Source organism: Cyprinus carpio, chromosome A19, assembly GCF_018340385.1.
Source record: "Cyprinus carpio isolate SPL01 chromosome A19, ASM1834038v1, whole genome shotgun sequence".
Lineage (NCBI taxonomy): Eukaryota > Metazoa > Chordata > Actinopteri > Cypriniformes > Cyprinidae > Cyprinus > Cyprinus carpio.
The window spans coordinates 218,024-237,320 of record NC_056590.1 but is presented as its reverse complement, the minus strand read 5'-3'; the positions used below and the strand labels follow the sequence as shown (position 1 = coordinate 237,320).

At 36.6% G+C, this 19,297-nt stretch overlaps 1 protein-coding gene across 1 annotated transcript in view; it reads left to right on the top strand.

Moving 5' to 3' along the window:
• The window catches only part of LOC109061757 (RNA polymerase II subunit A C-terminal domain phosphatase-like), a 94,812-nt gene that overhangs the window by 41,807 nt on the left and 33,708 nt on the right, over window positions 1-19,297 (top strand). Inside the window, exon 12 of the mRNA XM_042777189.1 lies at window positions 15,974-16,191. Within this exon, the coding sequence (XP_042633123.1) occupies window positions 15,974-16,191 (218 nt within the window). The remainder of the gene's footprint in view (window positions 1-15,973; window positions 16,192-19,297) is intronic.

Here is a 19,297-nt window from a genome sequence, read left to right as displayed (position 1 = left end):
AGTTTTATGACTTTAAAGGGATAGTTCATCCAAAAATGAACATTCTGACCCCATAAGACTTACATTTATCTTTGATACTCAAATGAAGATATTTTTAAAGAAACCTGAGTGATTTGTGACTCTCCATTTAAAGCTTTAAAAAGTTCATAAAGACAAATATTAGTCTATATGAATCCAGCCATTTAATCCAAGTCTTCTGAAGAGACATGATCACCTGAACTGATTTAATTTAGCCTTTTATTCACATAGAAACAGGATACATACATAGAGCACATCAAATATGGTAAATAATAACTCAAAACATGCTTTCTTGACTTGATGACAGACTTCTCATTTTTTGGGGAGAACTATACACTTAACATCTTTAAGACAAAATGTATTTCCTGATAATTAAATTCCACAATGCAAACACTGATATTTAATTCTATTTGTATTTCATGATGATTAAATTCCAGTGGTACTGTAGGTGAAAATTTATAAGCCATCAGTTTTTCTTACCAGTCATGAAACTGTGTTTTACATTGTTTTTATAAAGAGTGTTTTTCCCTATGACAGTTGGAATATTTATCTGTTTTTTTTTTCATACAAATTTCTTTATAAAGACACTGGTAACTGTATCACTCGCAGCGTCATATACTGAAAATGTGCAGGATATTTTGAATGCATCTAAGCAACTGCAGATTTACTCTCCAAACCCTTTTTTTACTTTACTTTACTTGATTCAGTGTTCATTTTGGACACTGGTTTCCTCAAATGAATTAGCCATGAATAACATCTTCCTGCTTATTTATGAGCCTAAAGTGAGATTTTGTTAACTTTGTCAGCCCAATTGTCACTTTGCAAATTCTGTTACCTTATTTAGTAGAAGAGGAGTCTAGAGCTTTGATGCATGTCTCAGTAGATGAAGCCCAGTGTCTTTCTCTTCTTTCGTCTCACTGCATCAAGTCAAGTCTGTCTCACAGTACTGGTCTTCAGTGCTGGCCACACGTCACATTGCATTACGCTGTAAAGCGAATCCTACGGTGCTCTCCGGCACTGTTTGCTTTTGTTAGTCAGTTCAGCGGTCATCTCAGCCTTGCTTCAAATGTCTTCCTTCATTTCTGCCACTCTGAGATGCTGTTATAAAACAAGTCATTATTTTTATGATTTGTGTGTATATTCATAAGGGATGTCAATTGATGCAAAATTTTTTAAATGTTAATTGTTGATATTATTTTTTACAAATTAAATATTTTTTTTAGATTTTATTGTGTTAGATGTTTTAAGGATGATATAGAGTTTAATGAGAGTAGCGTAAGAAAGAAATTTACGTTAATTGTGTTAAAAGGTTAACATTATTTTTTTTCCATAACTAATCAATTAGATTAACATGTTTTAAATCGACAACCCTAATATTTAAATTAATATTTCTTTAGTTCTATCTTATTGCCCACCCACTTTGGATGACAAAAATGTCCTTTTGATTTTGGCTGACAGCATCAGGATGTCTTGGGTCAGGCCGCTCTGAGGACCGGAGCACATTGTTCACTCGGGGTCAATGTGTAGCTCTATGATCATCATCGTCGTCATCATCAGTGCCATCATCTCCACTCAAGCCAAAGCTCTGCCGTTTCTAATTGAAAAACCTGCAGGAATGAAATTTTCCTCTCGACATGTCATTTTGAGCAACATGAGAGATGAAGGGGAAACTCTTTCTCTCCGTCTCGTAGCTCTTTAAATTTTTCAGCTCTCTATGCTGAGAAAAAGAGATTTGGTCTCAGTCTTCTGATCTGGATTTGTTAGGAGTGGTTCCAGAATTAAAATTTAAAGAACAGATTTGATCTCTGATTATGTGACTTGGCTCAGTGGTCCCTGTTACAACATTCTCTTAAAAATAAGAAAATTCTGTCATTTGTTTTTGATATGTTTTGAATGATGCTCATGCTGCTCATTTCTTGGGTTGGGTGATGTATCAAATATTTACAATCAAGGCTGTCAATGTTTTAGGTAAATTTAGTAAGATTAAATTGTTAAAATGAGATGACAATGAGATTATTACACTTAAAATGTGATTTTAATGAAACTAAAGTCTGTTTACTTTGTGGTGTTTATAATGTAGTATCTTGTAGATGGTTGTAAGAGTGCGGAATGTTTCGTTACACAAACTATATTTGGCATTTAGTTTGACTCTTGTGGCTTCTCTCTGGGTCACCAGTTACAGGAAGGAAAGATCAAGAACATTATTTAACAAATTCAGTATATAGATTTGGCAAGTATTAGCAAATAATCTCTGCATCACCTTATTTTAAAACACATTATTACTGTAGTACTTAGTGTGTTTGTGTTATGCTAGGACATGAACCAATTGCATTTGAGCATTTCAAATTTGCTTTTACCCTGTAATGCAGCTCGATGTGTGTTTCAGCATGTTTATTTAAGTGAAAGAATACATTGCTTATGCTGTGATTTATTTGTGTGTCTTAAAGATCTTTAAAGTGTAACTTTAAAAAACTCTGCAAGTAACTACTCTACTGGTAAGTAACAGACTGAAATGAATGATTTTATTTATTCACTAAAAATTCATTATACAGACTTGCCATGTGAAGATGCACCATGCTAAGTTCTATTGAATTAGACACACTCTTGTTCTTTTAGTTATGCTGTGAACAAAGCTGTTAGGCTTTTAATAAGAAACGTGACTGAAATCGAAAACCTGACGGTCTGAATGTTTGTAGTGCTGCTTCAGATCTTGCTGAAGATCTAGAGGTCTTTAGGCTGCTGTCTCTGTAGGCTGTACTGAAACTCTCCATTTATCCCACAGATGCTTACAGCATTCACAGAAGACACAGCTTGAGCTTGTGGTTTCAAAGAGAACGACTTTTTTTATTTTTTTGGTGAAGATTTTATTGTAAGATGTAGGAGCCCTAAAATATTTTCACATGGAGTTCTATACTTACACTTAAAAACAGTGTAGTCTCTGTTGGCATTCTATATCCCTCTATGGCTCAGATCGCCCCAATACTATTGGCTTGGCTCAATCATTTTCCCTATTGCAGCCATCCTTCCAGTTCAGTGTAAAACCAGACCTTTGTTCAAACAAAAGAGAGAATTTGTAACCCTGACTGAGAGTCCAAGCTCACTATCTTAGTCTTGTCTCTCCAGCAAATTGCACCAGATAAACAAACTCTATGCCCAGAAGATTTATGTAACATCCTTTATTTCTTCACACTTCCAGACTTCATCTGCGCTGCCTCATATATTTCCGATTCCAGGCCACTGAATGGGTACCAAGGTTGTCTGTACTCTCAGTATGCACAGTGTACTTTTTATCGACCTTGTCTCATTTTGAGAGTTCTTTCCCACTGCAAATTCTGATGAAATAATAGACAACCTCTGCTCTTTTCTATTGGCAATATTGCAGTAAATATACTGTGGTTTGGCTGGATATGCCGAATGCTAAAATCCATGCATGAAGCACATAAAAAAAGCATGCACTTGTTTAAAGGGGTCTTATGACATTGCTAGTCTTATCTTTATGATTGATTACATCAATAAATCCTTCCTTGCCAACCATTTACAAAATTACCTTAATATCAAATATCAACATAAAAGCAGTTTTTAAAATATAAAATCCAAAAAACCTAAAGAGAAAATATCCAGAAAAAAACAACAACAATTAACTGGCAGTGCTAATCAACTAGTCACTAGTTAGATGACTGTCTAACATTTGAATGCACTTTTTTTTTTGTGCTGATTTGTGGATCATTGGATTTGAATTTGAGGGGACAGACATTATCTTAGTTTGGTCGTGTTTAAATAAATTATGGCTATAGGTCTCATATAACATTTTGTAGATCTCTATGTAGCAGGAGCTCCATCATTTTCTCTCTGCTGAGACTTTCAAGCTTTGGGCGTTCATCTTTTACACTGGGAAACTGCTGTGTGCGGTGATGGCCCATACTGTAAGGCAGCTTGACTGCAGCCTTGAGGTGACTTTTAACATTTGGGGTTGGGGAACTTTATATAGCATCACTGAATTCATGCAATATCTTATAGGTTATGAATAATGTAATGTGTCCAAATGCTTTTTCCTTCTTGGTGACTCTTGTGACGCTCTCTCAGTCTGCCTTTGTGTTTTCACCCAGACAGCTGCCATATTTTGGAAAGTTCCTTTCCAAATTAGTGGGGGTTGACTGTTATTTGGACACAAGGCTTTGGCTGGCAAATCTGCATGACCTCCAATCTGACACTTTGCACCGCAATCATTTTAAGCCTTTATGCCCTCGTGTGCTGGGCAAAGAAATTTCTTCTCTAATTTGTTTTCCACAAGATATGTGCATATGGAAATAAGGGTAGTCATGCACAAGTTTTCACCTCTAGTTTTGGAAATTTTGAAGTCGTGCGCTCATACCAGACAGCCTTGTGAGTCTCATCCACACCTTATTCAGAGTCAAACTCAACTGGACCGGAAGTATTTTAATGATGACACAGTACAAAAATGTGCTTACAGACTGGTCTAATGCTTTGTCATATTTGACAAGCTTTCATGGCACTCGCACAAGCACAGACACAACTGTGGGGGAACCATAAAGAATGTGGTGTTTATTTTGAAGCAACCATTTTTTAAGCACCTGGTTCACTAAACCAATATGCAAATCATTATGGGAAAATTAACTTGTTAATTTTTATTAAAACTTCCTTTTATTGGCTAGCGTTATATGCACACTCTAATGAGGCACCCCTCATGCCACCGCACTTTTCCCGTCCTTGTGTGCCCAATGATGGGGTTTTGGTACTGTTGTTGCAGTACTGTTGTTACCATATTGATCCACCTATCCATGTCACGCTCCAAACTATTCTCAATCCTGAACAAAAGCCTGAGATTCTTGTAGTCCTCCACCTGGGGTACCTGGGGTAGCAGCTCACCCAAAGTGTGCAGTCCACCTTTTACAGTGAGAACCATGGCCTCAGATTTTGTGGTGTTGACCCTCTTTCTCACCACTTCAAACTCAGTTAAAAATCACCCAAGCATTAAAGGTCACCCCTCGACAGCTCAACATGGTGCATATGGCTGTTTTTTACTTCACTTTTACCATATTTCTTTGTCATGGCCCCATCCAAGCAGAGCCTTTGAGTATGCCTTGGTTGAGTTGCTTCCCCAAGGCTGGTTGATGGGGTGGTCAATAAATAGCGTTTTGTGGCTCTTTAATGTTTCGTGACAGATTGCTGTAGTGCCTCAGTTCAAGCAGCATGTGACCGATCATCTCTTCCTTTTTACTAGTTATAGGATGAAATAAACATGAATGAACATCAGAATCTTGTTTCAACTGTGGAAAGACATCAATACACTTCTTTCAAGGTCAAGTCCACCGATGTTAATCTACTCTCTTGTCTGGTTTGTTTGTCAGACAGAAATGTCATGATTGGTCAGAGCACCTGTCAGTCAAACTCCCTGTGAAGGGTCAGCTGCCTAAGTAAGCGCCTAAAGTTACAGCTCAACATGGTGCAAATTTATGAACTACTAGGCTATTTTATCCCTTTACTTCATTTTTACGACAGTGCTTTACCATAGCTCCATCTGAACAGGTCACAGCAGCAATATTCAACTTTATCTTCGAGCTTTCTCCAGCCATGTGTCTGCATGGAGTTGTCTGTGGGTTTGTCTCGCTCATTCTCAGCTCAGTGAGGAGTCAAGCACTGATATATTAAAAAAAGTAATTTAATTACATGTCTCATCATTCTTGCTGGGTAAATGCATTACATGCTGTCTGTGACTGTCTGAAGTTTAAGGCAGCTGCTCAAGCAGGAGAGCTGGAGAGCCTTCTGTTCTCTGGACTTACATTAGTGTACATAAAAGACGCTGACTTTAAGTCCTTCTATAAAGTTTATGCTTACAAACATGGAAGCTGTAATTATAAAGTGATTATGTAAATGTAATTATGAAGTGACTTTTTTTTTGATAGAACATTTTTTAATTTCTTCTGGCAACGTTCTCCCTTTTCAATTAATAAGAAGGCCACGCCTTATACAACAATGAAGAGCTTTATCTATTTTACCTTCTGAACTGGTACATAGAATCACTGAAAATGTAGTTTGATTTCAAAGCCTATCACCTTATGAAGTGTCTTAATGTGTTGAATTTTAATAATTAAGAATGCTTCCCACTGGAAACTAACTGGTGGCAGCTTATTTTTGAGGCTGCTTTTCTGTCACTAGATCATCACGGCAAACTGCTGTTCTTTCACAGTTTTATCAAAGACCAAACTCAAAGTAGAGAAGACTTGATACATAAGTGAGGTTTTTATCTTGACAGATCCGTGTTTAATTGCACTCTTGTCAAAATCCAGTGTCTGAAATTACATTTTTGAAGTATTAAAAATTCTCCCTTGGCGAACAGTGAGTCGCCAACACTTTCACTATATCTCTCTGCCTGTCAGTGAATTGGGGACTTTTCACTGACTTGGCAAGTCTCTGCTTTTATTAGGTGAAAGACGCAGCCAAATCATGTTTTGTGACCCATACAAACTGAAAGGCTTTGATTTTGTACTCTTCTTGACTTTGCTGAAATTCAAAATCATTTTGACTGAAAAAGGTCAGCTGCTACCACTCTGACACTGAAAACATGTTCTTGCTTTTGCTCTAATTTCTCAATTATTAACAGTTTTACTCGTGTTAATGTGGACCATGGCTTGCTAAGGTGTACTTAGTCATAAGCCAAGGTGGAAGCATATGCATTGAAAGATTATTTGTTATTTATTTGTGTATTGAGGTTTTCTGAAAGGCTATGATCTTAATCTTTATAGAGTCATGCATCTTTGTGTAATTATACAGTGATGAAACGTTTTAATAAAACACCCCCAAATACGTAGGTGCCTCTCCTTAGTATGCAGGCTGTTAGCCCTGGAGCCAGTGTTTGCTTTCCAGGGTTAATTTGGCTGTGCCCCATGTGATAAAATCAAATCTTCCTTATTATGTGTGCTTTTTTTTTCCCTTCATGGCCAATTCAGGTTGTATGTTAGAGTCCGTATGTGTTAGCACAGATTCACATTCACATTGGACCTCAGTAATGAGAAACCAATTGCCTTACCGCCATTTAGAGGGAACCACAGTCCATTTAGACCACATTTCATGTTGTGGTGGAGCCAGCAAAGCTGATGATTGTGCATCTGTGTGGCAGGGCTTTTGGGGAATTGTCTCTCTTTGCTCCATCTGTTTGCCCTTATCAGTTTCCTCGCTCATCTAATTATGCCTGTGCATTACAGCAGCACTTGGTCACTTTAGAGGTGCTGATCTATTATATTGTCCCACTTGGTCACTGGATTTTGATTTGCTTGGATGCTATTCTTGTTTTCAGTGGATGGGGTCTGTGATGTGACTTGTTTATTAGTTGTTAGTGAGAACTAGTGCTGTCACAATATCAGATTTTTGCAACATGAGGTGCAGCAGTAGTTACTACTCACTGCATCATTGTTGTTTTTGTTCAGTTTATAATGTGTGGCAACCAGCATTAAAGGGGTCATATGATGCAATTTCAAGTTTTCCTTTCTCTATGGAGTGTTACAAGCTATTCGTGCATAGATAAGATCCCTAAAGTTGCAAAGACTAAAGTCTCAAACTCAAAGAGATATTCTGTTTAAAAGTTAAGACTCGTCCACGCCCTCCTAAAGTGCCTCGTTTAAACTGTGTGGGAAGATTGGCATAACACCGCCCAAATGTACACGCAAAGAAAGAAGGCGTAACTTTGATTCTCACTGTAGTATTGTTGCCGTCGCCGCCATGTTGTGGAGACGCTGTGTATTTCATTGTGAAAGCGAAACTACGTTATTTGGCCTTCCAAAAGAGGACATAACTAGAAATCAGTGGTTAAGTTGTATTTACAGCACTGTTCCAGAACAGCTCAACCCAAAAATCCCAAATATTCCGCATTTTACGGAAGACTGTTTTCTGAACCTGGGAGAGTAGCCTACAATGCCTGTGCACAAATGTTGTTTCTATAAAGTGGGGCAATTCCAACTTTGCAAGAACGGTCTGGCGCTTCTGACACACAGCCTGTAAGTACGTTTTCATATTTAAAGAATTTGCCACTGATGATTCAAATGTGAGTTTTGAGCAGTGTAGAGTAGCACACAATCACAAATGCAGACATGGTTTTATGTTTACGCGGCGCGATACACAACGCGTAAAAAGACAGTCTAAGTCATTATAATCCGTAATAATTATGTCCCCACTGGATGCAACAAATGCCTCACTTGTAATGGGTTTTATTGGTTTTGTCTTGGCACACCGGGACACGGCATCACAGTATGTTAAGGTATATGACATTTCCGTCACACGCTTGAGGTATTCGGCCAATCACAATGCACTGGATAGCTGGCCAATAAGCATACACCTCGCTTTTCAGAACAATGAGCTTTGTAAAAATCAACGCGTTTCAGAAAGGCAGGGTTGGTTGGTGTATTTGGACTGTATAGTTGGTCTAAAATAATGTGTTTTTTTTAACCTTAAACTGCATAAACACATTGCATTACACCAAATACACAAATGGAGTGTTCAGCCTGCTTCAACACACCTGCCTATGATTTTTTTTAAAGCAATCCTGTAGACCCTGATTAGCTGGTTCAGGTGTGTTTGATTAGGGTTGGAGCTGAACTCTGCAGGAAAGTGAGTCTGCAGGGTTGAAGATCTGATTTATGATATTATCATATGTATAGCATTAACTTGGTATCAACATTTAATTTTTTTAATATCACAGTCACATTTTTCAATTGAAGTATATTGCGACACCCATAGCAAGGAGCCATTCTAACACAGTAGGGTCAGTGTTTAAAGCTATGATTGAGTGAGATTTTAAATATTTTCATTTGAATGTGCTTGACTGCAACTATATTGAATAATGTAACTTTAGTTGAAGTTCTGTTGAAAGGATTTTTAAATTTATGCCAGTGGGTTAAAAATGCTACTTAACATTAATGGCAGTATAGCACATAACAGTATATTTGAGGTATATATATGTTACCATTAGGATCTGTTGAGATGCTCAACAGTGAAATTGACCATCAATCTTTCCCAATCAAAAAACAATCCTCAGAAGTGAGCAGTGTCACTCGCATTTCACTATCTAATCGATTTCAGATTATATAGTCAAATATAGATATAATCAAATCCCATCCTACATTGTTTTCTCATTGAATAGCTGGTGTCACAGAAATAAAAATTGGTGGTTCATGGTGACTTAAAAAAATTATTTATACCTATATACATTTGACACACAGCTCTGTAAGTTTGATTTAAATATTAATGCACTATGGCTGTAAATTTCATTGTTATCAGTGATCAGCATACTTATATCGGGGTAGAATTGTTGCACTATTCCAAATAAATAGATTATGATCCACAAATAAATGTAAAGAGATTTACAAAAAATTCAACATATTGACAAATAAATAGAATGAGATCCACAAATAAATCTCAGAGTTTCACAAATATTAATTCAATTCACAAATAAATGTTTATGTCACAAACACAACCTGCCATTCATGTGGGAATCGCATCCTGTACATATGTAGATCGCTGCACGCATTTGTGGATCGCTCGCTGTGCATTTGTGGATTTTGAAACATTTCCAGCATCAACACGCTGACAATCCACAAATGTATGTACTCCACCCACTGTCTACTTAAGCCAATCAGATAACAGCCACACTTCACTGACCAATCATAGCACGTTCTTGCTATAACCAATCACGTTTTGCTTTACAGCCAGGGTGGTCTCTTCCTGAAATAACTTCATTCATAATATGCATTGGCTCAAATAAGAAATATAAGGGCCATAAAAATTGATACAGTAAAAGATGTTTAAAATTGGATTTCGTTAGATTATTAGATTGTGTATCAAGCCAAGCCACAGTATATTTTACATGCCTTTAAAAAATGCCATAAAAACAGCGCTTTAAATCACAGCTATGGGAACAATGCTGTACTGGATACAAAGGCATTATGGAAGTGTCATTCAAGATGGAAGGAAAAGCATCAACTGACTAATAAATTACTGAATTCAGCCTCATGATAAACATGCGAGTTTGTAATCTAGGTTAAATTGCCGTCACACAACAGCCGACATAACAGCGTTTTCCAGTTTTTCATTGAAGCAGTTTGAATAAGATGGATATGGATATATGAGCAGCTATGTTGATCTAACGATGTATATAGCATTATAAATACAATTTTCTAGGGGTGGGACGGTTCGACTTAATCACGTTTCTGTTTGTATCACTGTTTTAGAGTCACGGTTCGGTACCTGCTATGTTTAGGAAAATACTATACTGTCAAATAAAAATAAAGAAAATAAGAATAATCTATCTAACTACAAGCAATAGCACAAATAAATACAAAAGAGTAAAGATACAAATAAAATTTTGGGGGGTAGGTCTAACATTAGTTTTTAGGTACAGAAATTGAATGAAGTAATGAAATGTAAAACAGCATTGCATATTTGATGTTATAAAATAAGATAAATTTTTATTAAAGTTACAAAAGCTATTCAATCAAGAGCAGTGAGTGATTTCTTTGTTGTTGCTGTTTGATTAACATTAAGAAAGTGCTGTCACTTTAAAACACTAAGTACGTTCAGCCGGCTATGTCTGCTATAGGATACTTACCAAGATGGGCATTTTATTTAATATTATATATTATTATATATACACACACATACACAGATGGTAGACAACCAAAATAGGTAATACCGCAACGCGTACCGCCGCCGCAGGGCCGCGGCGTTAACTGCAAGTCAGTCGCGTGTTAAATTCATTCGCGAAACTACCGCCAGGTGGCGCAAAGGGACGGATTGCGAACTGAATGTAATTGTAAAATTAGATAAAAGGAGGAGGTAAAACAACAATAACATTATGATATAACATTGTACCATCTTTAAAAACCATTAAAAAAATGTACAGTGTTTTAATTTGTAAATAAAAAATAGTCTAAGGCTACAGTCTACTCATCAAAAATTAAAAGAAGACCTTTACACAAAGGATCTTATGTTTGCTATTGTTATTAAACAGTCATTAAATATAAGGCCTATATATACGGATAAAAAGCTAAATGTTTTCATTTCGGTTCATTCTTGGTTTTAAAAAAAATCTTTCAGGTTCCATTTGCAGATAGAAATGAGAACGGTCCAGCATTTAGCAATAATTATTATTAATTCTGTTATAATTCTTGATTTTTCAAACTGCTAACACTTTGCATTTTTGAATTATGCCTTTACTGTGTGACCAAAAATTGAGTATTTTCTGTTTCAGCTGTTTGATCGCGCTGGTGCCTCGCGCATATTCATTGGAAACAGCATTGGTTGACGTTGACATTGGCATTGGGCGGGGGTAGAGTTTGGCTTTTTTTTGTTTTTTATGATTTATTATTATTTATTTTTTTCGTTGATACTGAAACATGCGTGAACTACAAAGCCTATTTTACCTAATGAATAATAGTTAAGCTTGAAATAGGCAACATCACGAATATGGAAACGTTTGGATTTCTCCTGAATGAGAGCCCAACCTTACCTTATGGTTCGCTTTAAATTGTTATTCACTTATTTTTTTTGTTTGTTTATAGCTAAGCCTATATTATTATATACTGCAATTTTATTTATCCATTAGAATTAAATATTTGTAATTCTTGTTCTGTTCTGATAAATTTGTTAAATTTAAAGGATTTGTTGTAAAGTGAAGGGAACTAAAAATATCCTGTTGGCACATTATAACATTATTAGGCCAGCCGTTATTATTTCTGAATGTAATAAAATGCAACTTATACATTACTTATATATATTTTTTTTTCCTCTCACAAACTTAATTTATTTTTTAACCTGTTTAAAAATAAATAAATAAAAAAATGCAGCAAACGAAAATAGGCGATTAATCGGTTAAAATTTGTTACTGTGGGTTAACAGTAATTATAATTATTATATACTTAGGAACAGAGTCTGGGCCTAATCTAGGCTATCCAGGTTTTTTTTTATTTTTTTATTTTCATTGCATCTGAAAATGACTTTGTGCAGCACATTCACTTCGCACGCTCAACCTGCCTCGCGCGTTGCTCAGCTGTGGACGATTTTCAAAATGTTTGATATAAAGGTTGATGTCCCATTTTATACAGGAATTGTTCATTTAAAAAAAAAAAAAAAATCGAATTATATTGTTAGTCTAAATGAACTTGTTAACAATATAATTAGAACTAGGCCTATTTAACATGCACTGTGACATCTTATCCTTTGTAACTTATAAACTCGAGATAAACTTGAGATTTTAAAGTCAGTTTAATAGTATTGAAGTTCAAGTTTTTTTAAAAAAAGGATTAATTTTAAGTCACAATTTTAAGTTAATTCATTATCTTTTATTTTTAGGAAAAAAAATCAAGTGATCGAGAGGGCGCCTCCCTGTTATTAATGATTTTTGATAATTTTCTTGAATATGAATAATAATTCACATTTTGCGTGTGCATTACTACGTAAATTATTTTTTACATGCAATTATCCAAAATAAAACCAAACAAGATTTGTAAAGAAGATAAAACAAATAAGAATAAATGCTGCGCTTGCACTCAGCATGACTCGCGCCGAGCAAAATCTTGCAAGCAGACAAGACTTACACACCTGCATTTAAATGCGGCTGCAATTTTATTTTTTTACTTAAATTACATGAAAGCAAGTAAAGAAGGCTCCCTTTAAAATCACTGAAGTTGTCAATTAATGAAGCTCTTATTTACATCGTGTGTATTTTGTTGATTATACTGAGAGAACTTGAGTTTAAAAATGAGAACGTTTTTATTAATCCGTCCATTCTTTAGACTTTCAATGATTTAGTTAAATCGTGCAGGTTTAATTTATTCGTTTCTTGTTTTAATTAGGCCTAAATAATGGGAACGAAATTATACAGTGCCTTACGTTTTACTAAAATAAAGAAAACAATTTATAAAACATGCAACAATTTCTTAATCAGTGTACAGACAAATATATTTTCCAAAGAAGTTGTCTGTCAAAATAAAGGACAGGTAACGAATAACAAAAATGCATGTTGTTTTATTAAAGGAATTTTAAAATATAAATTAAAATATAGGCCTAATATATGAGAATATTGACATTTTGCATGTAAATCCATGTAGCCTAGCTCACTAAAATAGGCTACCACTTTTAATGCTCTGATGCAAAGTAAACCACAATTTATTTTTGAATAATATAACACATAATTCATATTATATAAATAATACTGCACACCTATTAAATGTGTCAAATCTAAAATATGGTGTAATACTGTGTAGCTTAGAGAAAATATAAGCACAGGCTCAGGGCACAGGCTTGACATTTATCCTGCTTGAATTCGTTCTAAGAAATGCACATAACTTCATAATTACCCAACTTTCATCTGTGAATATTAAATATTTTAACTATAGTGTTTTTCTTTCATTTTCCCTGACTGCAGCCGTCAAATGTAAAACACATCAGCGTCAAGCACATGCATTAAGTTTGCCACAAAGCACTTTGATGCGCTTGTTTGAAAACTTGTGATTAAAGCGCCACTCAGTGGACAAAAGCTGCAAATGCACTTTGCAGACGCCGCGGCGGCGGTACGAGCGGCGGTAGAAGCAACGTTTTGGATGTCCACCTACTGTATATTATATATAATATTTTCAAACATTAATTAAAAGTATTACAAAGTTATTGCCATTGTTTGGGGAGGAAAAATATAGGTGGGTTCTTTTTTAAATGTGGTGCAGGTGTGTTGAAAATAAATGGATATAAATGTAAGACGAGATATTTATTGGTTAAAACACTTGATCACGCAAAAAATATTTCATATGAATCAGATTTACTAGTTTTTGTACAAGTTTCTTAACAGCATCCAAGGTAGGTATTTTAATTTACGTTGTACACTTGCAAAACACCAGTAGGTTACTACACACTGCAGTGTTGCTGAGACGGGTATCCAGATGTTCACTTTGGCCCATAATTGATATTATACATGTTATCATGCCCTATATTTGTTACCGCGATTGTGCTTTAAAAGGCTAAATAACCCATGCCGTGTCTTACACCGTGTACTTTTTTTATTTTACCACACAAACAGCACTTCAGCTCAGTTTGAAGGGGCAAAATGAATCTGCTCCCGCCCAGATTGTAAAGCAAAACATGATTGGTTATAGAGAGAGCGTGCTATGATTGGCCAGTGAAGTGTGGCTGTTATTTGATTGGCTTGAGTAGGTGGTGGGTGGAGTCTATACATTTGTGGATTGGTGTGCGTCTTGACAATAGAAATGTCTCAAAATCCACAAATGCGTGCAGCGATCTACAAAGGCACAGGACACGATTCACAAATAAATGCCAGGCAAAGTTGTGTTTGTAGAATTAAAAGATATTTGTGAATATATTTTTTATTTGCAAGTCTCATTTTTTATTTGTGTATTTAATTTGTGAAACTAAGATTTATTTGAGGATATCATTCTATTTATTTTGTGAATATGTTTGCTTTTTGTTAATCACTTTACATTTATTTGTGGATCATAATCTATTTATTTGGAATAATGCAACAATTCTACCCCCATATATTTATTAGTGAAGTATTGGAATAATGCTGCTCTTGATCTTTCATCTGATGATGAAGGAAAAGTTAATGAGTCCTCCAGTGTTAGAACTTGCCTTAAAGTATGACTTTAATTCACTTCTTAGATTGATATGGTGCCGTTCATAATTGCATCCCATGGGTGCCTGGGGATTGGTCCATCTACTAAGATGCTTCTAGATAACACTCCTCACAAACAGTCTACTTTTAATTAAATGTTTCCCCCTCATTACGCTTATCTGTCAGATTAAACTGGAAAAAGTTATTTGGGGCTATTTTTTAAGCACCCTACCTTGAGCTCATTTATAACCTGTGTACATGGCTTTGACATATTTCTGCAGGCTTTTTCAGAGGCTCCATTTACTGTAATAATAAGCAGAAAGGGGAAAATGGTGTGTGTGATTGCTATTCCCAAGAGGAGGAGAGAGCAATTACACTGGGCTAGTAGAGAGATCAGTCGTATGTGAAGTTGCTGATCATTTTTGCCAGTGTCTGTCTTACGGCTCTTGTTAAGAATAATTGGGGTGATCTGAGCCCCCGGTCTGCCTTTATGAAAGCACTAACTTGTGTCAGTGAATGCCCAGACCAAGGCTAAACACTTGAGTGCTAACATTCATACACATTAAAGGGGTCATATCATGACAAATTGAATTTTTTGTTCAATGTACTAGGAACACACATCGTAACTCATAGCTGAAAACCCCTGTTTGAAAAGGCCATTAAAAAATAAATAACTTGCACCAAGCTTCTTCAACTTTTTGATGTTAGTAAGATTTCACACACATGTACAAGTGTGACTTTTTGTTTAATGACATGATATAATACTAATTCACCCTAAAGTAGTAAAAAAAAAAAAAAAACATTTCTTTTGGTATTTTAGGCCATTTAGTTCTTATTCGGCTCTTGTTTGCATGTAAATTTCTCAATTTCACTATCATTTGAATAGGCAAATAAGCTGTACAGTAAAACCCTACAAAGCTGAAACAAAGAAAAATATGAGAATCTGTCTTATATTTGGGCCAGGTTTCTGCCATCTGTTAATATATATATATCTGTACAGTAAAACCCTACAAAGCTGAAACAAAGAAAAATATGAGAATCTGTATATATAAATATATATATAATATATAATATATATATATATATATATATATATATCTATATATATATATATAGATTATATTTGGGCCAGGTTTCTGCCATCTGTTAATATATATATATATATATACACTTAAAATTTAAGCATGGGTTGTTCCTCTCAAAATGTGATTGGACTTTGAGAAGAACCATGTACAACATAATTTAATTTGTCATATGACAAACGTTGATTATCTTGGTTAAATGAACAGATCCTTTAATCATACATTGAACTCTTTTGGGCAGGTGGATGACATCCTCGGGGAAGAGAGTGACAATGAAAGCGAGGGAAAAGGGAAAGAGGAGAGGATGGAGGTAGTGGAGGAGGAAGAGGAAGAGCGGCCCCACACAAGCAAGCAGAAGGCCCCAGCATCAGATCACGTCCCGCCACTGGCCACTGTTGTTGAGGAAGCAGCCCAAACATCGACCAGAGAAGAAGTGTGCGTAACGGGGAATGTGCCAAGGTATTACTCCTCCAGTGCCAGTAAAGTAAAATTGCACTTTTTTTTTCTTGAATTGTCGAAACTCTAATGATGAATTTTATTATGACGTTCTGTGTAACCTGTAATATGCATGAAGTGCTTTACCGACAAAATAGGGCTCTGTGATTGAGCTATAAACCTCTTGCTTCAGTGCTGTAAGTGTTGATTAGCCACACGCTGCTGTGCCTGATTTCCAGCAGGCCCTTGTACTCCCGAAACTGCCACTGTCTTCGGCAAATAACATTACCAGTTGCCATGGCAATGTCTGGAATTAGAGATCTAGCAGAAGGTTGGGTCACGGCCTCTTACATCTTCCTGTCCAAGCACCAATGCCCCACCCGCTGCCCAGACTTCTGTCCGACACTGGTGTAGTCCGCAGGATGTTGTCAGATCAGCGTGTGTGAGGAGCTGCTTTCTGGGCCGGCCCGCTCTTGTCTGGAGCAGCTAAACGGAAAGAAAGAGCACTCTAGTTTTTTATCATATGGCTCATACTGCACCCATTTTCTAAAAATTAGACCTGTCCCTATTTTTCTAGTTTCTCTGCTTCCCAGCAGTCATTAGCAGTGACTCGGAGAACCACAGCACTGTGTCTGCTGCCTGTGCCAACTCAATGAATGCAGTAGCGTAATCGTTAGGAGTTCAGAGCGGAGAACAATGAGATGAGTGGAATAGAAAAATAATTTATTCCAGTGTCTCAAATTTTCCATTTTGCTCCAGAAGGACCTGTATCTAGTGATTACAGCTTCTCAGAACAATCTGGTTTTCTCACCTGGTATTCTCATGCTCTTATTTTTTATCAGTTCCACACTTTTTTGTCATCCCCTCAAGTTGGTGAAATCAAAGTTTTTGCACTTATTTCATTCTTGATGACAAATCCATGTTTTACTTTGAAGCTATAATTTTTCACTACATCTGAAATCAGATTGTACAGGTTAAAACAACCTTTTTTGAGGAAAAACTATTGTTGATAGAGATTGTGGCATCATTTTTGCAACATACTCCGTTTCACTTTTTGTTGTTGCTGTTGTTTTTTCAGCTCATCAATGAAAATTAGCTTGTCATGATCTACAGCTCACAGTAATCCATTTTGCAGTTGTGCTTGCTAGTCTGTCCAATAAATTGCATTTAGGACTGTCACAGTATTGCGATTTTCTTGGCTAAAAGAATTCAAGATATTATAGTATATACGGTATTATCACAATATCTGTAGAAATTTTGGGGGAAAAAATGCAATCAGTTAAATTCACCCTTATCTTTGTGTAGTTCATGTTTTCTCTTTTTTTGGCCAATGAATCACACTCCAAATAACAAAAAGCAAACTGTAGGGAGGTGAAGAAAGACTTTGTTACCATAACTCGGGGCTTAAAGTTCTCCTGCGCCATGCTGGATCTCCGGCGTGCAGCGTTTGGCTGTGGAAAAAAATAGTCCTACATTAAAAAAAAAATTCACGATTTCAAACAGATTTGACAGAAAAAGGCATTGCAATGCGATCAACAATTTCACCACACACCAAGGAAACAGGTGGTAAAGATGGTGATGGAGAAGTTGGATCATTCCAATCCTGCACAAAATGAGATCTCCCAAAAGTAATTCTATATGCCAGACCATCCGAGTGCGCAATCCTTTTAAAATTCAAATGAAATAAATAAAGATATGAATGTCTGTTGTATAAAATAAAAATAGCACAGAAAGAGGAACAACAAACAACTTTGAACAAGAACCAAAGCAGACTGCACATTACCAAGAATATAGGCCTAAGAAGAAAAAAAAAAGCAGAAAAATATTTGGATACATGACCGGTCCACACCAGCGCAAACCCTGTTCCCAAAAAGCCCAGTGTCAAGACCTAGTAATCAAACCTTCTCTCCATTAGCTCCAAAAAAAGATTTCAAAGCTTATCAGTCACTAGACAAGATTGCAGGATAGAAGATCACAGCAGCAACTTAAGTGTCCATGTCCACCTTGTTATTCTCCTCTCCTGGGCAGTTAAGGTGCCTACTTCTGTGGCAGTGAGCTGATAAAATCCTCTGCTTTCTGAAAAGAGTCAAACATCATCTGCTCACTGTTGTGTTGTAGTTTAATTATGGCCAGATAGATGAGAAACGGCTGCAGACCCAGTGCTGTCATCCTCTTAATGACTGGGTTGAGGTTCCTTCTTCTGGCAGACGTGGCTGGACTGAAGTCAGGAAAAAATAGCAGTGTGACATTATCCTGCGAATATTTCACCAGGTATGCCTGCCATGCACCCTTCAGGATCACCAATCTGTCTTGCCATCCCAGCACACGAAAGATATATGCGGTCGCTCGGAGTTACTTTGCCTTCCAACATACACGCGATGAGCCCGCTTTATCTCAATATCGCGTCCTTTCAGTGCAGGAGTCCACTTGGAAAGATTATCCTAAGAAAAACGGCTGCATCGGAGCCTTCCACCCCCTCTGGCAACCCCACCTGTCACACGTTATTTCTCCTGCTCCTATCCTCCATGTTCGTCACTTTATCGGTAAGTTGTTCTAGCTGTTTTCTCAGGTTCGTGACTGTTCTCCCTTTCCTCACATGCAGCTGCTTGAACGGAATCGACCCGGTCACGTGTCTGTTTCACCACGATGGCTAGCTTTTCAACTTCTGCTTTTAGCACTTTTAGAGAATTGTTGGTCGCTAGTATGTCCCTATGTAGGTCACGCAGTACCGGGGTCAGTTCAGAGTCTATCGCATCTCTTACTGTCGAGGCCACAACTGAATCCAAAGTACTTTGCTGCTCTTTAAGGGCTAGCTTTATACTGTTAGCAATGGCGCCTTCGAGCTCTTCTTTAGTGATGGTGGAATCTTTGAATTTTTTCCCAGATTGCACGTCTGATGGCAGATGGAGTATTCTGACCATGACTTTTATACCTTTTATGGACCTTGACACTGATATTTACTTCGAAGTCTATGGGACAGTCACAGGCCTCCCAGTTTTCATACAAAATATCTTAAATTGTGTTCTGAACACGAACTGAGCTTTTACATGTTTGGAACGACATGGGGGTAAGTGATTAATGACAAAATTTTCATTTTGGGGTGGAGTATCCCTTTAAATGTTTCAAAATA